General features: G+C 38.7%; 1 protein-coding gene across 1 annotated transcript in view; it reads left to right on the top strand.

Annotated features, from left to right (window-relative positions):
• LVRN (laeverin) overlaps positions 1 to 25831 on the top strand; it is a 58363-nt gene that overhangs the window by 9008 nt on the left and 23524 nt on the right. Inside the window, exons 2-12 of the mRNA XM_084882818.1 lie at positions 7295 to 7437; positions 8118 to 8254; positions 11369 to 11495; positions 16201 to 16355; positions 18382 to 18495; positions 21334 to 21477; positions 22014 to 22079; positions 22170 to 22235; positions 22642 to 22814; positions 24692 to 24768; positions 25108 to 25247. Coding sequence (XP_084738944.1) covers positions 7295 to 7437; positions 8118 to 8254; positions 11369 to 11495; positions 16201 to 16355; positions 18382 to 18495; positions 21334 to 21477; positions 22014 to 22079; positions 22170 to 22235; positions 22642 to 22814; positions 24692 to 24768; positions 25108 to 25247 — 1342 coding nt within the window. The remainder of the gene's footprint in view (positions 1 to 7294; positions 7438 to 8117; positions 8255 to 11368; positions 11496 to 16200; positions 16356 to 18381; positions 18496 to 21333; positions 21478 to 22013; positions 22080 to 22169; positions 22236 to 22641; positions 22815 to 24691; positions 24769 to 25107; positions 25248 to 25831) is intronic.

Raw genomic sequence — 25831 nt, forward strand, 5'->3', positions numbered from 1 at the left:
GATTAAGGTGAGAACAGAATGATTAAAATCAATCAATTTGTATAGGTGTAGAAAGAGCATTCTGAAAATGGAAAGACTTCCTTCCAGCCACTGTTTTATCTGAGAATCTGTTACAACCCTCAGGGTATGACACACAAGAGAGAAGTTTGAGTAATATTAGGAAAGAATTGAGAAGTCTCAAAACAAGGTCAATGAACTCAAGTGCCAGGCACATGATGTCATTGGTGTCATGGAGTAAAGAGGTCATTTCATTATCCTATAGAAGTATTGAACCCTTACATTTCATATGGCTAAGCAGTTTTCTCTGAGAGATGGTTTTGCCATCAAAGATTTAGATCCTGCATCCTCTGAAAACCAGTGTTACCAGCATATTGAAAAAAACACACCTCATGGTTCAGTAAAAATACTGCCGTGTTTCTTCCACAGTCCTTACACAATTTAGTCTCTGGGGTAATCTTCCCTGCTCCTGCATGAATATTCTAGTAGTCTAGAATTTCCTACTCATTCTTAGGTGGCAGATGATCTGTGGTCACTAAGTGACAAACACTGTCCAGATGCAGAAAATGGAAAATCAGTCCAGTCCTGCATGATACTCAAAACTTTGAACTTAACTTTCTGTTAAATCTCCTTCTCCCTCCACCCTCAGTTCTCCAAGTTTGGGCTGGCTTCAGGATAGAAACCTGCAGCAAAGTGCCCCTTCCTTTCTCCATCTTCATATTTCTAGCCTTCTTCTTCCATCTTGAGAGCTGCTGCCTTAACCCCACCAGATCCAGTGGGACTGGGGGAGACAGGGAGGGGAGACATACAGGGAAATTTTTACTTGAGCCAGTCCTCTTGTTGTCTCATCTCACTTGGGTCTAGCAGATGCCTTTTTCCTTTGAGATGTCATTTTCCTGGGCTCTTCAGAGTTTTCTCACTGTTTTTCTTTCCCCTGTAATTCCCTTGTCCCTGCAGGATGTTTTTCTTATTTTTCTGTTCTGATGGTCACTTGTGACTCCTTCCCCAGTCCCTAGACATTGAGTATGCATGTCCAAGTTCCTCCAGGTGGCTCTATTGGACAGAACCCAAGACAGTCCCCATACTGGCTCATTTCAAGGAGCATGCATACAGCTTTTGCCTTTGGACTGACATGGGTCCCAAGGAAGCAGCACTCTTCTGATTCTGCCTCCAAAGCAGTCAGTTCTCTTGCTTTTCACATTCCCACCTGGCAGGATTTAGACGCTGGCCAATGCCAATTTCAACCTTATCAAGAATCAGTTGGGCACCAGCCTCTAAGTCTCAGCCTCAGGAAACACATCTACTGCTTTCTGAGGGATCTTCTCTCCTTAGCTCAGGGTGAGAGGGTTGCACCTCCTCCCAACTCCCTGAGAGCAGGAGGGCTTGGCAATAATGCCCTTCCCCCACCCCCAGAAACCTCTTCTCTGACCTTTTTTCATTTTCATTTCCTGACACTTTTTTTTTTCCTGTCCTTATATAGCTGAGAAGTCCCAGGGGGAGCCCTCAGGTTCTTGAGAACATTTACTTTGAAAATCTTTATAACATGGTTTGGCACCTTTCTTTGGAATTTTGTTTTTGTTGTTAATCCTTACCAGAGGTATTTTTCCATCAATTTTTTTAGAGAGTGGAAGGGAGGGGGAGAGACAGAGAGAGCGAGTGAAATATCGACGTGAGAGTGACACATCTATTGGTTGCCTCACACACGAGCCCCTACAAGCACCAGGGATTGAGCCTGCAACTGAGGTACTTGCCCTTGACTGGAATTGTACCTGGACCCTTTGGGCCACAGGTTGACGCTCTCTCCACTGAACCAAACCTGCTAGGGCAGAATTTTACATCTATTATGTATTGTTGCCTGGTGGAAACTTCAGTGAAGATCCTATTACACAAGTAATAAACAGACATGATTCATGGGCCAATCTTTGAACCACAGTCCAGTGGTATAACATCTGTCTCTACTAAATATTTTGAGTGTGTCATGTAAAAAAAAAAAATGGGGACAACTCTCCAAAGAGTCTTATTTCATCTTTGACCACTATGTTATTCAGCACTTGTTAAACAGAGCTCCTGGCATACAAAGTTCATAGAATAATTTGGAATGAAATACCTTACTGAGTGGATATTTTTTATATGGCAGTAGTTTGATCCCCAAGGGCATCAAGTGGTCTTGACAGCTAAGACCTCTTCCAGCACAAGAAAGGGGTAAGCCCACTGGCTGTACAAGAGGGCAGGAAAGAAAGTGGCTTTGCAATATTGAGCTGTTAGGAGACAAACTATCCCAAATTAACTCCTTCACCAGCTGAGCCCTCTAAATCCAGACTTCATAGGCACCATAATAGCATGTTTCAGCGAGGTCTGAAGGGAGAAGGGGGCGGTGGATGCTTCTCTATTTTCTGAGGTCAGGATATCCTTACAGGGTTGCTTGAGTCCAAAGCAGGGAGAAGGGAAATAAATACCAGTCTTTGGTCCCAGATGTAACATAACCAAATCATATGTGTTGCTGGTTAGTTCTGACCTTTGCAATTATGACTGAGAGCCAGAAAGACTCTGTATTGTAGAGGTTTTCTCCATTTTGTTTGTTTGTATAAAACCAGGGTGGGAAATAGTTGAGTAAAATCCAAGAGTGTTTCTCTAATTTCACTTCTTCGGAGACCTGAATATGAAACTGAAAGGCTCTTGTTTGGAGTTTGATTTGTTAAGGTGGTGACTCTTAGCCTTTTTGAACCTGTAGCCTGTTTTGGTTAGAATAAAAGTTTCCCATTTCCTGAAAGAGTCTGATTTTCTCCCTCCTCTCCACTGTGCAACCTCCTTGAGATTGATATGCTTTGTGAAGTTAAGGCATCAGAGAAGATGTTATTAAGCTTTAGTTTCTATAATTTTTGTTGCACAAACAATAGGCATTTGTTAGCCTTCCAAATATATAAGCGTGATTATATAGTTGGATGTGCTTTTTCACTCTACATTACACCTTTTCATGCTAATGTATCACTGTTACCCTGTTTCCCCGAAAATAAGACAGTGTCTTATATTAATTTTTGCTCCCAAAGATGTGCTAGGTCTTATTTTCAGGGGATGTCTTATTTTTCCATGAAGAAGAATACGGTACGCATTTATTGTTAAGTGAAAATAAAGGAAATTTATTACCTGTATACGGTACGGTAGTACGGTAGTTGTCAACACAAACCAGACAAACTGTGAGTCCTACAGTATCAAGAATTTACTCATTTATACATCTTCTGGAACATCATCATAACAATCCAATTCCTGAATTTCCTGGTGAATTTCTTGTGACTCCATTTCTTTCAGAATCAGTGGACCAAATCTCTCATGTTTAGCTTAGGGGGGGCCTTATTTTCGGGGGGGATACCTTATATTTCACTCAGAAGGAAACCTGTAATAGGTCTTATTTTTGGAGGATGTCTTATTTTTGGGGAAACACGGTAGTACAAAATGTCCAGCAATTTCAGAGAGCCCATAGATCTCTTGAGACTCATGAGTGAGCTCTCAAGGGACTGTTTCTCCCAACCCTACGTGACCTCATAGGCTCTTTTCCCATCCTTTTGGATGTCTTTGACACTGTTAGAATAAATTTTAGAGTTGTAACTGGACTTAGTGGTCACCTAGTCCCATCTGTGCATTTTATGGAAATGGATTCCCAAGAAGTTTCAGCAACTTTCCCAAAGTTACACCACTGTGTTTGCACCACAGACCCTGAGCAAGAACCCAGGTCACTGAATTCCCTGCTCAATATTCTTTCTACAAGGTTTTCAATTGCTGCATCTTCCCTACTTTATCCCATCCCTTTTAAAGATAGCAGCCAATGCTACAAAACAAATGCCAGTGTAGTAAAAGCCGCAAAACTACTTTGTAGTATTTATATACTAACTAGAGGCACAGTGCACAAAATTTGTGCAAGGGGGAGGTGTCTCTCAGCCCAGCCTGCACTCTCTCTAATCTGGGATCCCTCTAGGGATCTCCAACTGCCCATTTAGGCCCAATCCCAGTGGACATCCCTCTCATAATCCAGGACTCCTGGCTCCCAACTGCTCACCTGCCTGCCTTCCTGATTGCCCCTAACCACTTCTGCCTGCCAGCCTGATAACCCCCTAACCATTCCCCTGCCAGCCTGTTTGCCCATAACTTCCCTCTTCTGCTGGCCTGGTCACCCCTAACTGCCCTCCCCTTCAGTCTTGATCGCCCCCACTGGCCTCCCTTGCAGGCCTGGTCCCTCTCAACTGCCCTCCCCTGCAGGCCTGGTCCCTCCCAACTTCCCTCCCCTGCTGGCCATCTTGTGGTGGCCATCTTGTGTTCACATGGGGGCAGGATCTTTGACCACATGGGGTAGCCATCTTATGTGTTGGAGTGATGGTCAATCTGCATATTACTCTTTTATTAGATAGGATAGAGGCCTGGTGCATGGGTGGAGGGCAGCTGATTTGCCCTGAAGGGTGTCCTGGATCAGGGTGATCAGGGTGGGGTGTGGGGAAGCCTGAGCCAGGGGCCTGTGATGGTTTGCAGGCTGGCCATGCCCCCCAGTGACCAAGCAGAGGCCCTGGTAGCTGGGATTTATTTATCTTCTACAACTGAAGCTTTGTAGACTGGAACGGAGGCCAAAGCAGGCCAGGGCTGCAGAAGCTTGGCTTCCTCCATTACCAGGGGCAACCCTAGCCTTCTGCTCTCTCCAGCTGCATGGCTACTGCCATTTTTGTTGGGATTTATTTATCTTCTATCACTGAAACTTTGTAGCATTGAGTGGAGACCTGGGCTGGCCAGGGTGTGCAGAAAGCTCGGTTTCCTCCATCTCTGGGGAAACCCAGTGCTCCTCTCCATGGCCACAGCAATCTTGGTTTGGTTAATTTGCAACCTTATTTTCTCCTGATTGGCTTGTGGGTGTGGCTTGTGGGCATGATGTGTGTGTAGTGGAGTGATAGTTAATTTGCATATTACTCTTTTATTAGATAGGATATCAAGCTGCCTTTATATTATAGCATCTACAAAGCTGAGAAAATATTTATTCAATTGACATGAACCCACCATTTTGCCAAGTACTGTAAATGATACAGAAGAAAAAATACTTGACCCTTAACTTCTGGTAGTTTAAAATTTATTGGAGACAGACATGGTTCATATTCAGCTTGTGGTCAACTGTAACCTCTGGAACCTTTTAAAGTACATTTGTAATTAGTGATTTCCAGCCCTCCACCACTACCCTACAACTTATTCCTCCTTAAATTCTTCTGTAGTTCCTTTATAGCCAGAACAATCTATGAGATTGGAAAGAATATAGAATAATTCAAAGATCATTTGTTGGTAAATTTAGTTACTAATACTATGAAAGCTCAAACAACAATAAAAGAAAGGTGGTTTTGTCATTTTTTTAGATGGGGAAACTGAGGCTCAACAAGAATATGGGACTTGTTCAGGACTGCTCAGTTGGATAGTAGATGGAGCATAGTCTTGTAGCTGCAGTTGCTAGTGTCAGAGCCTATAAGCCTAATTCTATTCCATGCTAGCAAGAGAATAATAAAGTGGGGGGGGGGGCAAAATAGGCTTGTTAAAAATTGTTTTTTGGTCCTAACTGGTTTGGCTCAGTGGATAGTACATTGGCCTGTGGACTGCTGGGTCCCAGGTTTGATTCCAATCAAGGGAATGTACCTTGGTTATGGGCACATCCCCAGTGGGGGATGTGCAGGAGGCAGCTGATCAATGTTTCTCTCTCATCCATGTTTCTAACTCTCTATCCCTCTCCCTTCCTCTCTGTAAAAAAATCAAATATATATATATATTAAAAATTGTATTTTGTCCCAGTGAGGTAATGAACACATCAAATTAGTTGACTGTGAGAAGCTTTTGAACATGCCAACTTTTTTTGTATGTCCTTCCTAAAGCTGTGTAAATTTCTATGTGATCAGGGGCCTTACTACTACAGGAGGAATCCACAGAGGTGACGGATAGGACATGCTCTCTCAAGATACCTTTGTTTAATTCATGTTTCATTTACCTAAGAATGGGGGCTGAAGCAAGAGTAAATGCCAGAGACAGCTGGTCTCAGGACCTAAGGAGAGAAAAGGAATATAGTGTCCACAATTGTTATCTAAAAACTAGTGGCCCGGTGCACGGATTTGTGCATATTGAAAGGAAATTAATTAAAAGAAAGATTCATGCGGTTATTACCTTACTGCAAAAATTACATGTCAAAATAGTATATATAATATAGTATCATAAAATTAAAATTATTTTAATAGTAAATCAGACTCAGAGCCAACAGTACCCCAGCAACAACATAACCCACAGCCTAATGTGGAATTGCAGGGGCCCTGGGAGAAATGGGGCTCCCTCCTCTCTGGTTTTGGGGTGCATTACCTGAGAACCACTGCTGCCAAGTCACCGCAGCTCAGCAGCTCCTGTGTTGAGTGTCTGTTCTGGTGGTTAATGTGCATCATAAGTACCAATCAGTTGGATGGTTGGACAGTTGGATGGTCACTTAACCTTTTATATATATAGATAGATAGATTGCCAGGTCAGGAGTCTGGGAAAATGGGACAATGAGACTTCAGATTTATCTGAGGAAAAGGTTATTTGCTAAGACCCACTTATTAGACTCAGGCAGTTTTTACAAGGGTGAACCTTATTTTCTCAGGATTCTTTTGTTCCTAACTTTTTCCCTATAAATCACTAATGCACAGTGAGACAATGTCACTTTTTGGTAGTTTTCCATGGGGATTGGAGGAAGGAGCAGTAAAGGATTTGAATTATCCAGATATAGGATAATTCAAAAAGTAAAATGCCGGTTGTTTGTTTAAGCATTTACTTACATTGTTTACCCCTCAAGAATGTTCAAAGTAAAACATTTTGTATGTTTTCAGCCAGGAAGAAGAAGGAACATGTGAGCAAAAGATAAAAATATAGACATGCTTCAGCTGATTTGCATTTCAATGGAAGATAAATGCAATAGACCATTCTCAAAGCAATAATCCGATTTTAGAAAGTACTTGGTTTTCAAAAGACTGGCATTGCATATTTGTTATTTTTGTTCCGATTTTGTTTGTAGAAGGTTTTAAGGGCATATGATGTAATGAAGTAAATATTATTTTGTGGTTGAAAATTAAATAGTTCTTTTGTATTTTGTTCTTGTGAGAATTGCAGTGTGTGTGTTTTGGGGAGGGCAGCAAGGCAAATGAGGGGAAAACATTCTAACTCCTTCTTGTATATAATTATAAGCCATAATACCTTAGTAGTTTTTTCTCCCACTGGTTTGAGATAAAAATAAATAGATTTCCCCAAAAATGTATTTTAGGGCCCTGATAGCATCTCAGATGGAACCAACATTTGCCAGGAATGTTTTCCCTTGTTTCGATGAACCAGCCCTGAAAGCAACTTTTAATATTACAATTATTCATCATCCGAGTTATGTGGCTCTCTCCAACATGCCAAAGCTACGTAAGTAATGTTTCCTCTCTCTCTCTCTCTCTCTCTCTCTCTCTCTCTCTCTCTCTATATATATATATATATATATATATATATATGTATATGTATATGTATATGTATATGTATATGTATATGTATACACACACACACACACACACATATATATGTGTGTTTGTATCTATTTAACTCTGTAATAGCTTTTAAATCAATAGCTTTTCATGCTTATAGTGTATTATAGTTAGGGAAACCAGTCACATGGGGTATGTGGTGGCACCCACATTTTGGAGATAATAAATCCTGTGTGGTTTTTTTTTTAATTAAATTTATTGGGATAACATTGGTTAATAACATTTAAGTTTCAGGTATACAGTTTTATAATACATCATCTGTTTGCTGCATTGTGTGCTCATTACCCAATGTCTAGTCTGTACATGGGGCCTAACTTAGAGTGCTCATGGATGTGGCCCTCAGTCAAGACCAGTTACTCAACATCCGAATTCAGGACTAAGATGCTGTCCTTAGATCTTCCCAATGTGGTTTTGATAAGTAGGGTTAGAGAGATCCAAACTGCTAGACTGTGGGGCAGAGTTGGGAAGAAGTAGCAAGGTGACAGTCAAGTTCACAAATTAACGTAAAGGTAGGTATTGTTCCTTAGGTTTATGGTGATTTTTGACTAAAATTAATTTCTCCAGGTCAGTCTGAAAAATACATGAATGGAAGCAAATGGACAGTTACCACCTTTCACACCACACCCCACATGCCAACTTATTTAGCTACCTTTGTTATATGCGACTATGGCCATGTCAGCAGGACTGAGAGGGGCAAGGAGGTGAGTAAGGAAGCGTGTCCCCGTCAGGGTATCTTTGTACTGGCTGCCGAGTGTTCACCCGCTCTTTCTGCATCCGGGAGCCTGGCTACACATCCCATCGTCCCCTCCTGCTAGTCACTCCAACTTTTCCCAAGTCCTGTAAAAGTACTTAGTGTGGCTTTGAGGAATGAAACATAACCCTCGCTCTAGTTCTGTGGAGGGGTTTCCATGGAAGGCCACACACTAAGTCCACCGGAGCCCCCTCTTCCCAGGCTGTCGCTGCCTTTCAGAGGACTAGGGAGAAGAGGGAGAACTGATGTACTAGCGCCTTGAAGCTCAGGGTGCTTACCTCCCTGTAGCTTAGCCTTGAAGCTGGGTGATGCTCAGAGCATGACCAGCCGGGAACAGTGCTGGGGCGGGGGTGGAGCGTGCAGGTGAAGTACCATCCCTGCTGAGAAGCAGGGCTGCTGGCTTCCTCGGCTCTGAGGCTCCTAACACTTCCTCAGGTTTGTATAAAATAGGTTCTCTGTCCTGAAATACCTAGTTTTCTCCCAATTATATCCTCATGATGTAATAATCCTTTCGGAAAGTATCCAGTACTTTATAAACTGGTTCACTCTCTATGCTAAAGGGTGGAGGCAAGGAAGGCCACTGCTGTAGTCCTGGTTCTTTCTGGTCAGTCTGACTTCATTGGGCTGAGGGAGATTCGGCCCTACAGCTGGCGGAGGCTCTCTCTTGGGTTTGTACTTTGTCTCCTACAAGGAAGCTGTCGATGAGCCAAGCCATCAGAGGGAGAGAATCATTCATAGTTACTCCTCCAGCACTCCTAACTAATGATGAATTGGAAATACTGTGCTGGATGCAAACAGCGGCTCGTTATCTCCCTCCGCTCTTGGCTCCAGCCTGATTTTCCGGGTTGAATAATCTCTGGTAAATCCTTGATGTTCACAGATGTAACACTGGCCACGCCAGGCCTTCATGACATCTATATTCATCAATATACTCAGGCACGATCTGAAAGCGCACGCTTTGTGTCTAACATGAAGGAGAGGGCCCCTGAGCACACTGACCCAAGGCGCTCTGTCAGCATCCACATCTCAAGTGGCTTGTTGCTCTCACTGCTACTGCACAGGGAAAAATTCTCAGAAAAGCATCAAATCTGTTTCTTAGTGAAAGGTTCCCCCCCCCCTGAAAAGAAAGCCAGCTGCCGTAGAAGCAAAGAGGAAATGGAGCATGCCTAAGACAGTAACGTTGTAAGCCAGAGAGTTGAAATTTGGGATGAGCTTATCAGTGGAATGTTGCATTTGGCTCAGGCTAAGTGCTATAATGAGGGAGTCCTGTATGCTCTACTGGAGAACCAGAATGTACTCTTAGAATGACACCAAGATTGTAAAAAAATTACTCATCGAGTAGGAGAAAATGTAGAGAAATTTAAAATGGGGTTAATGTGTGGCATGAGGGTAAACATAGGAAACACAGAATTAAGGTTGGAAATAACGTATTTTAAGTAAAATTTAGCACACATGGATATGTGCAAAGACATTCATCTCTCTTAGATGCTGAGGTTGGCAGTGTATCAGGAGGGCCACAAGAACACACTGGTGGACTAGCCGTGGTTTTGAAGGAACTTTGTGGCTATGTCTTCAAGTGCTCCTTGCTGCTCCACTGGGGCCGCTCACCCATCGCACCCAACTAGAAATCTCCATTATTTGCCTGTCTCTTGGCTTACAGAAAGGTAGTTTATGAAAGGAGCTCTCTAAACAAAAAAACTAACATAGAGACTTTAATTGTTATTGCCATTATTTTCCAAATAATTAAATGGATTAAAATGCATTCATTATCTTGAATGTGGGGAGAGGAGGTTGTTCTTTCCACTCAGTAGTGTGGGCTTTGGTTTAGTAGTCTTTCTGTTGATGCAAAAATTATAATTAGCGTTGGGGAGGATAAGTTTATTGTGGAAGTAGGGCTCAGTCCAGGGCCCCTTTTCCTGAGGATAATGAGACCTCTGAAGCAAGGGGAGGGCTGGAAGGAGTCAGGGGATCAGTTTTAGAAGGCTTCACAAGCATGTGGTTACATTCTGTTCAGGAGGAGCATTCCTGAATATCTCACATAATTCAAAATTTACGTGCTTCAAGACACATTTTTCTAGCAGCAATTAAAGCAAAGTAAGGCGAATGTGTTCTTAAAGTGCCGTACTTTGCAAATATTGTTGTGCTGTTTTTCATTTCCTTAACATTTTCCCTAATGTTCTGCAGAAAGATCTTTCTCAAATTAACTGTACTCATACCAGGACAATTATTTTAATTCCCCTTCTCCCTCTGCTTTTCGTTTCAGGGTTATGGAGTTTCATACATGTTCTTCAATATTAACACTAGCAACTCCATTAAAAAGTGCTTAGATGGCATTGTTTTGGGGTATAAAATAATTTTGTGTTAAAATAATAATGAATGTTAAAACAACAGCAAATTACTGCAGTCACCAAAATTATGCAAATAAATTCCAAGTGCCCGAACCACGTGGTTACATTAAACTAATAAAACATGCCAGGGATTTCTTTTTACCTACTATACATATAAACAGAGAATATAATTTACTTGCTTCAACAACTATAAAGCCATAAAACTTTTGACAAACGCTTTAAAATCAGGGAAATTAACCGTATTCTAAGTTTTGACAGTAAGATGGGATTATTACTGTTTTAATTAGCAAACCATTTTCAATTGGCACGACTCAAATTTGTTTATTGTGTAACCCTCACTAACTACACAATTCTTTTTTGGAACATTGGAAATATGTCTAGACCAGGAAATAAGGGCCCACGGTGCCCATTTACTCTCTGACAGAGAAGCTACATTTTCCGTGCGGGTAGGCACAGATTGTTTTGGGGTTACAATATAGTTATACATGTTATTGCAAAAGATTGAAATAACACACTTTTGCGGGGAGCCACTGTTCACAACTCAGAGAAGAGCCTTTGGGGCCTTTCTCAGCATGCATATGCATCTAAGTGTTTTGTTATGTAGCTTCTTGTGAAACAGTGAGAGTTTGGCTCTAGAGTATCAGGGGATTGGAGCAAGCCGGCTGCCACTTTCCAAAGCTGCTTTTTCTAATCACTGCTCAATTGTTTTTATTTAGATACGCATCTGGGCCCGGAAAGACGCCATTGCCAATGGAAATGCAGACTTTGCTGTGAACATCTCAGGCCCCATCTTCTCTTTTCTGGAAGATTTATTTAATATTAGTTACCCTCTTCCAAAAACAGGTGAGTTTTCTGCCCTTCCGATGCAGTTGTTTTCCTTTTATGGGGCTCTGGGATGAGGTCGTATCCAGGTGGGCTTCCAAGGACCCACTGTCACCATTTAGCTGCTGTTTTGGAGTGAGTTCCATCCCCTCTGTAAAACATGGAGGCCTGTCTGCTCTTTCTCCCTGTGGTGCCCTGTGCTCTGGAGGTTTGCATGGAGCTCTCAGGCTTTGGATCCCTCGCTAGCAACCTCACATCCTCCAGACCTTGCCTCCTCTCTTGCATCCTGTACTTTTCTCTCATAATGCAAGTGTGCAATGCAATGCTCTGGGTTCTTTTAGCAGGCCTACGTGAATCACTCCTGTTCCCTTTAGTAAGGTTTTGTTGGTTTAAAAACATATTCTTTAGTTTTGAGTCATTGAGTTAGGATTTAAGAGTCCCATCTGTGAATTGTTGCTATATAAAATTGGAATCATGTGTGAATATAATATGATTCTTGAGGAAATATGTAAACATTTTATTTCTCATAGATCTATACAGTATGACTTTAGAGAGCCACTCAGCTTAGAAAGTTGTTCAATGTCTTTTTTTTTTTTCCTCTTTAGAGTGAGGGTATCATGTAGATGTATTTTTTTCCTTTGTCATGCGTTGGCAGGTGGGATGGGAGTGGGTGAAGGAAAGGGAAGGTTAGAAGAATGGGAAACTTAAGACTAAGGCAACTAAGTTTGATCCAAGATAATAGAGCATTATCTGTGGAGGCTATGAAGTGACTTGGGTACACACTTTCCTACACACTGTCCAATTCAACCTTGTGTAAGGCCATCTTAAATTATTGAATTTAGCACAGCATAGAACATTGACTGGACAGATGTAGCATGGATTGTATGAATGAGATTTCTAGTAGTAGTAAAAGAAAAATTTTAAAAAAAACTTTTATTGTTCTTCTAGTTACAAAACTAATAAATGATAACACTGTAGAAAATTTGGAAAAATAGGGAAAAGCACACACACATAAAAAAGAAGAAACATCTCCTGCAGTGCAACCACACAGATGTAACCATGGCCGACATTTGGGTATGTCCCAGTGCCTGTCAGTCTGGATCTCTGTCTTTCTGTTTGCTTCAGTTTTTAACAAAATGGCAACATAGAGTTCTTTGAAAATTGCTTCTTCTTTTTTTAATGTATCAACATGATCCAGATAACTACATATTCTTTTTTTATTGTCATTTAAAAAATATGTATATTATTGATTTCAGAGAGAGAAAGGGAAAGGGAGCAGGAGATAAAAATATTACCTATAAGAGAGTATCATTGATTGGGTGCCTCCTGCATGTTCCCCACTGGGGATCAAGTCCACAACCCTGGCATATAACCTGACTGGAAATCGAACCGTGACTTCCTGGTTCATGGGTCAATACTCAACCACTGAGCCACACCAGCCAGGCTATTTTTATTGTCATTTTAAAGACATAGAATACCTACATATTCAACTTGACAAACTACTTTATTTACTCCTCAGTGATTGAATAAGTGGACTGCTTCTACCACTTTAGGGAGGACCAGTTTCAAGACACTAAAGAAAATCCTTGTAAGAAAATGTTTACAAATATATGAGCTATTTGCCTGAGCATAGATTCCAAAAGTTGAATGATTAGTCAAAGGATAGGAAAATTTCTAAAGATTATGAAGCATTTTGCTGGATTGCTTCCAAAAAACACTTCATCAGCAAGCCATGTGCCAGTTTTCCTATAACTAATTATTAATACTAATGCTAACCACTACTAATTAGTAAGCTTCTCATACATTTAAAAGATTAAGTTATATCATTATTTTAATCTTTGTTTTTGATAAGTAAAGAAGTTGAACATTTTAAATAAGATTATTGGCTGTTTGAATTATTTCTTTAGTGAATTATTCATATTTTTTTTATTTGTCAGAATTTTTTACTAAAAAAATAATGTCTAGTTGTGATATATACTTTTCTCAGCTTGCCTTTCAAATTTGTTTATGGTATCTTTTAGTGAACTAAATGTTTAATTTTAGATAGAGTTTATTTTTTAGAGAGTTCCCATATACCTCTTCTTCCTCTTCTCCACTCTGCCCCAGTTTCTGCTATTAATATCTTGCATTAGTGTGATACATTTATTATAATTGATGAAGCAACATTGATACATTATTATTAACTAAAGTCCACAGTTTACATTAGAGTTCACTTTGTGCTGCACAGTTCTATGAGTTTTGAGAAATGTATAACGTATGTAAACACCATTTTAGTATCAAACTGAATAGTTTTTCTACCATAAAAATCCATTGTGCTCCACCTATTCATCCTGCCTCCTCCCCCCAAGTTCCTGAAAACCACTAATCTTTTTATTATATCTATAGTTTTACCTTTTCAGTAATGATATATAGTTGGAATTATACCATGTGTAGGTTTTTTAGACTGGCTTCCTTAATTAGTGAAATACATTTACAGTTCTCCATGAATTTTCATAGCTTAATAGATAATTTCTTTTTATAACTGAACTAGAGGCCTGGTGCACGAAATTCATGTTGGGGGGTGGGGATGGTCTCAGCCAAGCCTGCACCCTCTCCAATCTGGGACATCCCTCTCACAATCCAGAACTGCTGGCTCCCAAACACTTGCCTGCCTTTGCCTGATTGCCCCTAACTACTTCTGCCTGCCAGTCTGATCACCCCCTAACCACTCCCCTGCCAGCCTGATTGATGCCTAACTGCTCCCTGGCCGGCCTGATTGCTTCTAACTGCCCTCCCTGGCCAACCTGATCACCCCCAACTGCCCTCCCCTGCTGGCCTGGTCTCCTCCAACTGCCCTCCTCTGCTGGCCCAGTCACCCCTAAATGCCCTCCCTGCTTGCCTGATTGCCCACAACTGTCCTCCCCTGTAGGCCATCTTGTGGTGGCCATCTTGTGTCCACTTGGAGGCAGCCATCTTTGTCCACATGGAAGCAGCCATCTTGGGTCTTGGAGTGATAGTCAATTTGCATATTACTCTTTTATTAGATAGGATAATATACTATTGTATGGATGTCCAACAGTTTGTTTATCCATTGGCCTTTGAAGGACATCTTGGTTGCTTCCCATTTGGGGCAATTACGAATAAAGAGGCAATAAACATGTCTGCAAGTTTTTGTATGGGCATAAACTTAGGTATTACTCTTTAGGGTAAATACCTGAAGCTCAGTTGCTAGACTGTATGGTCAGCCTATGTTTAGCTTTATCAGAAATCACCAAACTTTCTTCCAAAGTGGCTTTACCATTTTGCATCCCCCCCAGCAATAATGAGAGTTTCTGTTGTTCCAAATCTTCTCCAGCATTTGGTGTTGTGTTTTGGATTTTAGTCATCCTAATGGTTGTGTAGTGGTATCTCATTGTTTTTGTTTTATTATTGTTTTAATTTGAAATTTCCTAATGACATATGATGTTGAGCTTCTTTTCATATGGTTATATTTCATTTGTATATATTCTTAGTGACATGTCTGTTATGATCTTTGGCCAAATTTATAAAGTTGTTTATTTGCTTATTGTTGACTTTTAAAGAGATCTTTGTATATTTTGGATACAAGTCCTTCATTAAAAGTACAGGCAGTCCTTGGGTTATGTCAAACTCGATGTACATAGCTTTGTGGTTATGTCACCATCTCCCATCCTATCTAATAAAGGGGAATATGCAAATTGACCATCACAACATCAAAAATATGATGGCGCCCACGGTGGGGGGGGGGGGGCGGTTTCCATAACACAAGATGGCTGCACCTACAGTGGAGGCAGAGTTCGCATAATGAGCAATCGGGCCATGGCAGGGGACCTGAGGCTGTGCCCTCTGCCCCAGTGCCAGGCTGGAGAACCTCAGGCTGCTCCTCCTGCCCTGGGCTGAGGGACCTCAGGCCACATCGCCCACCCTGGCACTGGGCCAGGGGACCTGAGGCTGCGCTCCCTGCCCAGCAGGGCTTGACAAGGGTGCGGCTGGTCGGGTCTGGATCTCACCCAATGTGGGTGGAGCCAGCTGGATCTGGGTCACTAGTGATTTTAAGGCACCACGGGTAGGCAGGGACTTAACTCTGGATCCCGTGGCACGCCCTAAATTCTGACAGGAGGAAGATTTTCATATACATTTTACTAATTTTCTTTCATTCTGACACTTCTATTATAGAGAAAGAGTAAATAGCAATATTAAAATATTTCCTCTAGCTAATCCTCTCTTAATGTGCATGAATTTCATGCACCGAGCCACTAGTTTATTAAAAAATTTTTTTCCATCATTTTGACTTATGTACATATGTGCTTTATGTTTTTTATTATTTAAAGTAAAGGTCAGGGATTGTTATCTTTCTTTTAAATTTTTTTTTTTTTTTTTTTTTTACTGTTTTACTTCATTACTGCTATGTGTGTGCTTCATGTGAGTGACACAGTGCTTATGTAGGTGGGGTTCTGATTTACAGCAAAAATTGTGTTACGTGATGCCATAGAAACAGATCTCTGACGTAACCTGAGGACCTACTGTATTTGGTGTTTATATAATCAAAACAATTTATTTTCTGGCTTCTGTCTTTGATTTTTGTCTTTAAAGTCTACTCTCAGATTACACATACTTACTTGTATTTTTTCAGTACTTATATGATTTAACTTTGAGATATTTATAGCTGGAAATCTCAATTTTTTTTAAAGAGATGATTCTATTGTTTCCTCCATTGAATTCCATTTAGATATTATTGCCTTACCTACTTTTGACAGCCGTGCAATGGAAAATTGGGGACTAATTATATTTGATGAGTCATTATTATTGCTGAAACCAGATGATGAACTGACAGAACAAAAGACGGTGATTTCCCAAATTGTCGCGCACGAGATTGGGCATCAGGCACGTGGTAAAATGTTTTCTCTTATTCCACATGAAGGTATTTTCCAGCTGCTCTACCAAAAATAGCAAAAAAAAAAAAAAAAAAAAAAAAAAAAAAAAGTATAAAAGAAAAACAGCAACATTTGCCACACAGCAAATTTTTAAAAATTTATTCAAAAAATGGGACAATGAAAGCCCTGGCCACTATAGATCAGTTGGTTGGGTTGCAGCCTATCCCTGGTAGTGGGCATGCAGAAGGCAATCAATCGATGTCTCACTCTCACATAGATGTTTCTCTCTCCCTTTTCCTTCCCCTCTCTCTGAAAAAGAAAATTAAAAAAATATATTTTATTGATTTTTTACAGAGAGGAAGGGAGAGGGAGAGAGAGTTAGAAACATTGATGAGAGAGAAACATTGATCAGCTGCCTCCTGCACACTCCCCACTGGGGATGTGGCCACAACCAAGGTACATGCCCTTGACCAGAACTGGACCTGGGACCCTCCAGTCCTCAGGCTCTATCCACTGAGCCAAACCAGCTAGGGCATGAAAGAAAATATTTAAAAAATAAAACAGGAGCCATGGCCAGTGTGGTTCAGTTGGTTGAATGTCTTCTCATGCAGCTAGAGGTTTCAGGTTTGATCCCCAGTAGGCGTACATGTCTGGGTCGTGGGCTCAGTCCTCTCTCCTTCTCCTCTCCCTTCTGCCCTCTCTAAAATATATAGATATATATAGTGAGAAAAACAAGGGAGGCTCTATGTAATCATATCCTAGGTAGATCTGAACAGTTATTAAGGAATCACAGTGATGATACCTTACAGTCTTTTGGAGGGTTAGGTATTTACATCCAAGGACTAACTTGCTCCAAAAAGTTCCTTTCAGGAAAAATAAGCCAAGCAGAGCTATGATTATTTGTTTTCATGCCATCTCAAAATAAGGTACATCATGAAAGGTCACGGAAAGATATCCACATTTCATCAGTAGATTGTCACTCTTTTTTGGGGGATGGGAGGGGAGGGAGAGAGGTTAAAGGGATATATACAATATATTAATGTCAGTGAGATGAGTGATAATTAATCCTCGAGCTGCATCCCAAAAATGGTGTAAACAAAGTTCATTTCATTAGAATTTTATACTTTCATGTTGTGGTTGGAGAAGCTTAGTTTGATGGAAATTTGGTTTGATGGAAATTTTCATATGTGTCTTTTGACCTTGGCTCCATTAATACAAGCCAATCAAAGAAAGAAATAACTGAACTATGAAATTATTTTGTTATATGGTTCCCTAAGAAATGTTGGGAAAGCGATTTACTGGGATTGAATAACAAACACCCTGTTACACATTCAACACACACTTCCACAAGTTTTGATTAGTCACCCAAAGTGTCATTTTTTATTATATCCTAAGTGACACATTGTTTTGAAATACAGGCTAACTCTTAGCACATCACAGCTGTTCTAAAAATTTGGTTAAATACTAGGGTGTGGATTTGTTGGTTTTGGAAAGTATTGTGTTTTTCTTTCCTGATTCTATTCATCATCTATTTGACACTTTCTACCACCTCTCTGATGCTTAAGCTCCAATAGAAAATAATTGTAGTGGTACCATTTTGCAGAACATGATTACTTGAGTGATTTGTACAGGGCACAGATCAGATCGTATTTTTAAAACATACCTGCTTACAGCTGAATCCTGCTGTATAAGATGCTGTAATTAGTAGATATTAAGTGATCATTTAGAACTTCTGCTTTATTTAACTTACCGGCAAAGTGGACAGTTTAAGAAATGCTACTCTGGGTTTCATTATTTTTGAATACCACAGTTTTTTAAAAAAATTGCTTTCAAACTTTGAATGTGAAATAATTATTTCAGGGAAATGAATAAATGACTAATATTTTTCATGTTAAAACAATGTGTTTTTTTGAAATCCTGTTTTATTGATAGCAAATAAAGTTTGTCTTTGATTCTACATTTACTTAACCTGCAATTTCAAGAAATATTACCTAAATTAAATTTAAGACAACTCTTTTCTTTTCCATCTTCAAAAGTGGTTTGGAAACTTGGTTACCATGAGTTGGTGGAACAATATCTGGCTCAATGAAGGTTTCGCGACTCACTTTGAGTTTGAAGTAATTAATTATTTCAATCCTAAACTCCCAGGAGTAAGTATGTCTGTCAAATTTATTTATATATTTTTTCTACTTATGAAAGTAATGCATAGTTATTGTTGAAAATGTGTAAAGCATAAAAAAATTCAAGTAATGTTACATTATCTATAATACCAGAGATGATCAGTGTTATCTTTTTAATGTGTTTTTTTCTATGCTTATTTATTGTAAATATTCATAAAAGTGGGAATTACACAGAAATGTGTAATGCCTTTTTTTAACTTCAAACGATAGCAAAAGCATTTCCACAAATCATTAATTATTTTTGAAAACAAGATTTTTAAAGGTTGCCTAACGTGTTATTATATAACCTTATAAGGTATATGTGTACAATCTTTTCTTATTGTTTGATTTTAGGTTATTTTCACTTATTCCTACCTAAGGTCTATGTGTATAATTTTAAAGCAGTTGTAATCAGCGGTCTATGAATTTAATGATAAGTAATATGCTATATTATATATTTAAAATAGTACATATAATTTCACATAGAATATAGTTAATATAATATATAATCTATATAATAAAAGCCTAAGCGACTGTTATGGTAGAACAACCAGAATGACCGGTCGCTATGATGAGCTCTGAACACCAGTGATGTTCAATGCAGGAGCTGCCCCTTGGTGGTCAGTGTGCTCCCACAGGGGGAGCACTGCTCAGCTACAAGCCAGGCTCATGGCTGGCAAGCACAGCAGTGGTGGCAGGAGCTGCTCCCACCTCCGTGGCAGCACTAAGGAGCAGCAGTTAGGAGCCAGAGGTCTCCAATTGCGAGAGGGATGTCCAACTGCCAGAGTAGGTCCAATCCCACAGGCCTAAACTGGGAGCTGGACATCCCTCAAGGGCTCCCGGGTCTTAATTGAATGGAATATATTAACATCAATCAGTACCTCTTAATGCAAATAAAGTGGTTAAGGTATTGTCATATCTGGGAAATTTGATGAAAACATATTATTGGTGTTTGTTTGTTTTTTGAAGTTTAGATGGTAAGACTAGCCTCTATTTGAATCATTTAGTTACTTTTTCATCATTGGTTCTTAATTTCTCTTTTCTGAGTCTACATTTCTCAATTACTGTGCAGCGGAGTGAATACAATCCTTGCTAGAAGAGCATCAGATCCTGGCACTTGAGAAAATTAGCATAAGCTTTAAAAAAAATGTTTAAGCTTAAGGCTTTATTACAATGATCTTTGAGAGATCATGGACTTTTAGTAATTAGATTAAAATTGAGAAAGAAAATCAGAGAACCATATGCAGACGCAGAACTCTTGAGTGTTAAATTAATGAAACCTATACTTAATGAATAAGAATAGACTTATGTAGATGTCTCCCCTAAATTTTTGTGACTAAAAGTGTGATTCTCATATTAGCAATGTCAGGTCATCTGGTTAAAGTATAGGCCCCACCCCAGATCCCAACTGAATTAGAATATGAGTTTGACAAAATCCCCAGGTGACCTTTATTGATGTTGAAGATTGTCATTATTGGCATGCTTTGCCCTAAATGACAGGCTTTCTCAGAGTTTGATAAAAGCCTAATCAATGCTGTTAATGAATCTAAAAATACTGTGCCAATAGGATGATGATTGGAACATAGGCTAATGGAAGTGGGACAGAATTTGAAAGTTTCTGAGACTGTCCAGGAGTGAGAGAGTCAACATGGGGACCTCCAAAAGAGGCTTCATGTGGATTATCAGGGGCTCTTCAGGGTATGCTATTCCTGCAGCTTCTCCACTGTTTCTTCTTTGGCTTGTCCATCCCATGCATCTCTTGGCTGTACTTTGGTTATCCTTTCAGCTTTTCTTCAGAAAGAAATGGCCCTTGTCATGGGTCAGAGAGATTTAGTCTTTTACCAGTATAGAGTTATGTACTTCTTTTTTTAAATTTTTATTAAGCTATTCTATGTGTACATATGAGTTCTGTACTTCTTATTAAAATATAACAAGTGCCTTCTTCTAACGTATGAGTTACATATAAACTGTTATATCCAATCTGTTGATTTATTTCCAATTACAGATTATTATATCAGCATTCTTGTGAATTTATAAATATGGCATGCTTTTGGTTTATGAATGTCCATGAAAGAGATACTGATCAATCTTAAGGGTTTGCTATTATTAATTAGATTAATATTATATTTTAATAATTCTCTATAAAATTATAGACAATTAAAACCACCAAAAGATACTATTTTCTCCCCCCCATCCACCTTCCAGTGATCTCCTTAGGAAAAATGTATATGGAGCTCTTGTAATTGATTTTTTAAGAATTGAAATAAAGAAAGACAACAAATGGGAAGGAAAGTATCCTAGAATTTTATTACTCACTAGAAGCCTGATGCACGAAGATTCATGCTAGAATGAACTTTCCTTTTCCTGGCTGCTGGAAACTCCGGCTGCCTTTCCACTCCGGCTCAGCCTCTTTCAGTCCTGGAGCCACCTCTTTCTGCTCTGGCCCTGCCTTCCCACGCTGCCCAGAGGCCCTGAGAGACCAGAGGTGGGGCGGGGCAGAAAGCCTGTATCGTCGCTATGGTGACGATACAAGTGTCCTGCCCCAGACACTCAGTGCCTGTGTATGCAAATTAATTGTCATCTTTGTTAATTTCCATACCACTCCTGATGGGCTGGTGGCATAGCAGAGGTATAGTCAATTTACATGTTTGTCTATTATTAGGTAGGATGGAATCCTTGCTTATTTGGCATATTGTAGTTCACAGAGCACTTCTTAATTATTGTTTTCCTCCTTCTTCAACATCAGTTTTTTAAAGTATTTTGGGAACATTGAATTTTGTGTTTCTGTGACACCTCAGAACTTAATGTGGCTCAATCATTTCCTTTTAGAATGAAGTATTTTTTTCTAACGTTTTACATGATGTTCTCAGAAAAGATCACTCCATGGTGCCTCGAGCTGTATCCATGAAGGTGGAAAATTTCACAGGAATTAATGAAATAAATGAGCTCTTTGACATATTTACTTACAATAAGGTAAAATCAGTCATATATTTCCCTTTGTTCTGAACTCTTGCAGAAAGTTGCATAAAATGGATTCCAAGGATCATAAGCTAATATGCTATTGTAAAACTTTTAATACAAATAATCCTAATTTTATTCAGTAGATATGTTTCAGAAAATGTGGTTAAATGAATTATTATTGAGTAAGTATTAATCAAGCACATCTTAGGTACTCAATATCATCTACCATTATGAATAGACTTAGATACTTGCTACTTTTAAGGTAAACCCGTCTATTTGGTACAAATTTATTTTTGCCATATGTTATTATAATTTAAAACATTTTGTGTACCCTGAACTCTTTATATGTAGGGCATTAGTTCACCTTGTACCTATTAATTAGTGACAGTCTACTATTTTATTAAAATAATTTAGAATAACTGAAACATTCAACTAAAGTGCACTATGCATTCAGGAGTATAGTCCAGTATAATACTTGTTGAAATGTAATATGTCAGTATTTAGATATTGAGTTTTGTTAAAATCATGGACAACTTCTTATATCTTAGGGAGCGTGTTTGGTCCGGATGCTTTCTAGTTTCCTGAATGACAATTTATTTATCAGCGCCCTTAAGGTGAGTTTACAAAATGTTACCTGGAAGGCAATAAACATAAAATTCTTTGGGATGTGATTTATGCTAACCTTAACTTTTCTTTTTTTACAGTCGTATTTGAGGTCATTTTCGTTCTCAAATGCTAAGCAAGATGATCTCTGGAGGCATTTTCAAATGGTATTGGCCTAATTCCTGAGTTGTTTTTGCCAAGTTGTTCTGTATGATAGAGTTCAGCAAGATGGGGTGGCCGTGCTTCTATGGCAGAGCCACAGGAAAACAGTTTTACCTTGTTTGTGAAACTCCCTTAAGTTGGGCTGATTCTTTAGTCTCCACCACTGTATTTCCAGTGCCCAGAGCAGAGCCTGCACATATTAGAACTAAAAATGTATGTTTAGTGAGTAAATGAATGAATGAATTAAGGAGCCATTCAGGTATAGAGTTGAAGGGAGTTCTGAATTTGGGCCTGCGTATCACCCACTGGTAATTACTATATAGAAGAGCTATGTTGTTTCTTTTAGGAGATTGCTACCTCAAAAGATTTTGAAGATAAATATCTGCTTTTCTGATGACTTTTTTAATACAGGCCATAGATGACCAGAGTAAAATTGTTTTGCCAGCAACAGTAAAAAGTATAATGGACAGTTGGACCTACCAGAGTGGTTTTCCAGTTATCACCTTAAATGTATCTACTGGCCTCATGAAACAGGAACCATTTCATCTTGGAAAGGTTAAAAATCAGACTCTTCTCACCCACAAGTAGGTAGATTTGCTCCTCTGTCTTTACCTTCCTTGGGGTTGAGTTCTAATCAAATGGAAACCAGCCTGCGGGTGAGGAAGCATAACCCCTGCTGGCTACACCATTTTACAGAGTGACTCTGGGATAGTGACTTAGGACTCCATGTAGGACGTTCCTGGGGTGCTAGAATGAGGGAGAGCCCCTGATGTCCTGAGCCAGGCCAGCGACCTGCTTTTAAGGTTTTAAGGCAGTGCCCCTCCTCAACAACATTGACCAAAACTTTGGGTGTTATGTATTTCTTTTTTGTCCTTCAGACAGAGATAACAAATTACTCAATATTCTGGGGGACAAGCAATACACTAGGGCCATAGATGACCTCATGCTATTATAGTTAAGATAAAAGGATATTGTGTTGCAAGGTCATCTTCTTCTCTCTAGATGCAGTAGTGAATGGTAACTATATCTGAGGACTAGTTTTGTGCATGTCCACACATGCATGTATATGTGTATTTGTACCCATACCTATATCATTAGAATTATGGGCTTTCAATACTGTTAGACCTGGGTTCAAATAGGAATTCCAACAAACTTCAAATCCTAGGTAAGTCTTATTTAAAATCTCTGAGTTTAATTGACTTATCTATAAAGTAATCATAATAACAGGTATCCCAGTAGATTGTTTTAAAAATGAAATAATGAGTATAATATTCATCACTTTCCTTTCCCTTTCTTTCCCTCTTTTCCCTTCCCTTCTATTTCTTAATTTGTTAATATTCAACTGTTTTTTTTTAATTTAAAAAAAAAAAATTTAAATTGAAAATTGTAGTATTGCCACAAATGAGTAATTAATTTTCAAATACCACTACCAAAATTTTCAGGTCCTCTTACTCTTTTTTAAAAACCCCAGGGTTTTTTTTTTAAAAAAAAAACAAGAGACCTAAAGAACAAGAGACCTAAAGATCTCTTCTCACTGTGATACTCTGTGTCTTTTGAGAAGAGTTATGCCTTAGTCATCAGGTAAAACAGAAACCCTCAGTTTAATTCCTTTGAGAACCCAGACTTGTGAGTATTTAAGCAAGATTGAAAAATATTGTCCAAATTCCAAGCAGCATGTCCCTTCAGATGACTAATGTCCTCTTTGGGGTCAGCTACTTTATTCAGGTCATGTCCACCAACACAGAAAGAATGTCAGCATTCAGGAACTACGAATAATCTGGCTGAGTCATGCTGAACATTTTTCATTTTAAAAAATTAATTTCAGAGAGGAAAGGAGAAGGAGAAAGAGATGGAAACATCAATGATATGAGAGAATCATTGATTAGCTACCTCCTGCACGCCCCCTATTGGGGATTGAGCCTGAAACCCAGGCATGTGCCCTTGATGGAAATTGAACTCGGAACCTTTCAATTCACAGACCAATGTTCTATCCACTGAGCCAAACCAGCTAGGACCATGTTGAACATTTTTCAGTTGGGAAGAAAGCTTGATGCAGAAAAGTATTTTGAAATATTTGCCAAGATTTTTTCTTCTTAAATTACTCTTTACCTCTCTTGGCAAGGATGGATTTGGGTCTGTCTGCAGCTTTTGAACAACCTCTGAACACCAGGTGGCTATAATTTATTATAAATAGGCCTTTAAAGTTTCAGATACAAGATAGTCCTAGAAGCTACCTTAAGTTATAAGAAGTCAATCGATAAGATACAACAAGAGAGATTAACCAAACAGCTAAAGCAAAACTGGCTTGTAAAATCAACAGTGAATAATAAAAAGTCAAGTCCTACATATCCAGGGGGAATGACCAATTTCTGTCTGTTATTTTATCATCTCATTTAACATTGGCTCAGTGCTTACATTCTTATGTGCTAAAACTAACTGAATTTAAATATTTTTTTCAAAGTGACACATGGATTGTACCTATTCTTTGGATGAAAAATGGAGCTACACAATCTTTAGTCTGGCTAGATAAAAGCAGCAGTAAGTAACAAATTTTTAAAATATCTTCACATATATACATGAATATATATATAATACAAAGGCAAAGGATAAAAAGTTGAAATATTTAGCTTTTGAAAAGCTATCCTGTTTAAAACTAAACTATGATATCATTCTTGTTGAACATAGAGACTTAAAGAAAAGTTTCAAATCAAAAGCTATTAATGTGAAAAAATATATATGGTAAGATATATATATTAGAATTCCTTTAATTTTTGTTTCATTGGCTTTATTGTTTAGAATTAAGAGAACATAGTATAAACATATATTGAAATATTTTTCAAATGTACCATGTCAAACATTTCACATGTTTCTTTGTAGAATTATTCCCTGACATGCAAGTTTCAAATTCTGATCATGACTGGGTGATTTTAAATTTGAATATGACTGGATATTACAGAGTTAACTATGATAAGTTAGGTTGGGAGAAATTAATTCAACAGCTTAAAAACGATCATAAGGTAAGATTATTTTTATACCTTTGTTAAGTCATTAGTATTACACTCTCTAGCCTTTCAGAATTGAGCTTTCATATGTCTGTGTAATGAGAAGAGACCTTCCCATCATTACTTATCCTTAGAAAGGGGAGATTTTGGTTGAGTGTTTTTTTATTTTTGAACATTAATCTCACTTTCCCACAACAATTTTACCTTCCTAGGTAAAAATAAGAATACATTTTCCTATTAAACATTAGTTTTGTGATGTTAGGCAAGTTACTTAAATGTTCTGCTTTCATTTCTTATTTTAAATGGAAATAATCTTATATATTACTTATTTATCATGAGGATTAGAGACAATGTAGGTAAACATATACTTTAAATTTCTAAGCCCATAATAGATATGCAGTATATGCTAGAAAATGTTAATTTTTGTAAAAATTTTATTCTCCCTCTCCCTCAGAGGGGAGAATTTAATCCACAAATATCAATAATAATCCAAAATCACTTTAAATTGTGAAATAATTATAAATCATTATACAATATGTAAATATTAAAGTGTTGGCTAGCTAAAATCAGTAAGATTTTTATTGGTTGAATTAAACCAA

This window comes from Pipistrellus hanaki (genome assembly GCF_964339955.1).
Source record: "Pipistrellus hanaki genome assembly, chromosome: 4".
NCBI classification, from domain to species: Eukaryota; Metazoa; Chordata; class Mammalia; order Chiroptera; family Vespertilionidae; genus Pipistrellus; species Pipistrellus hanaki.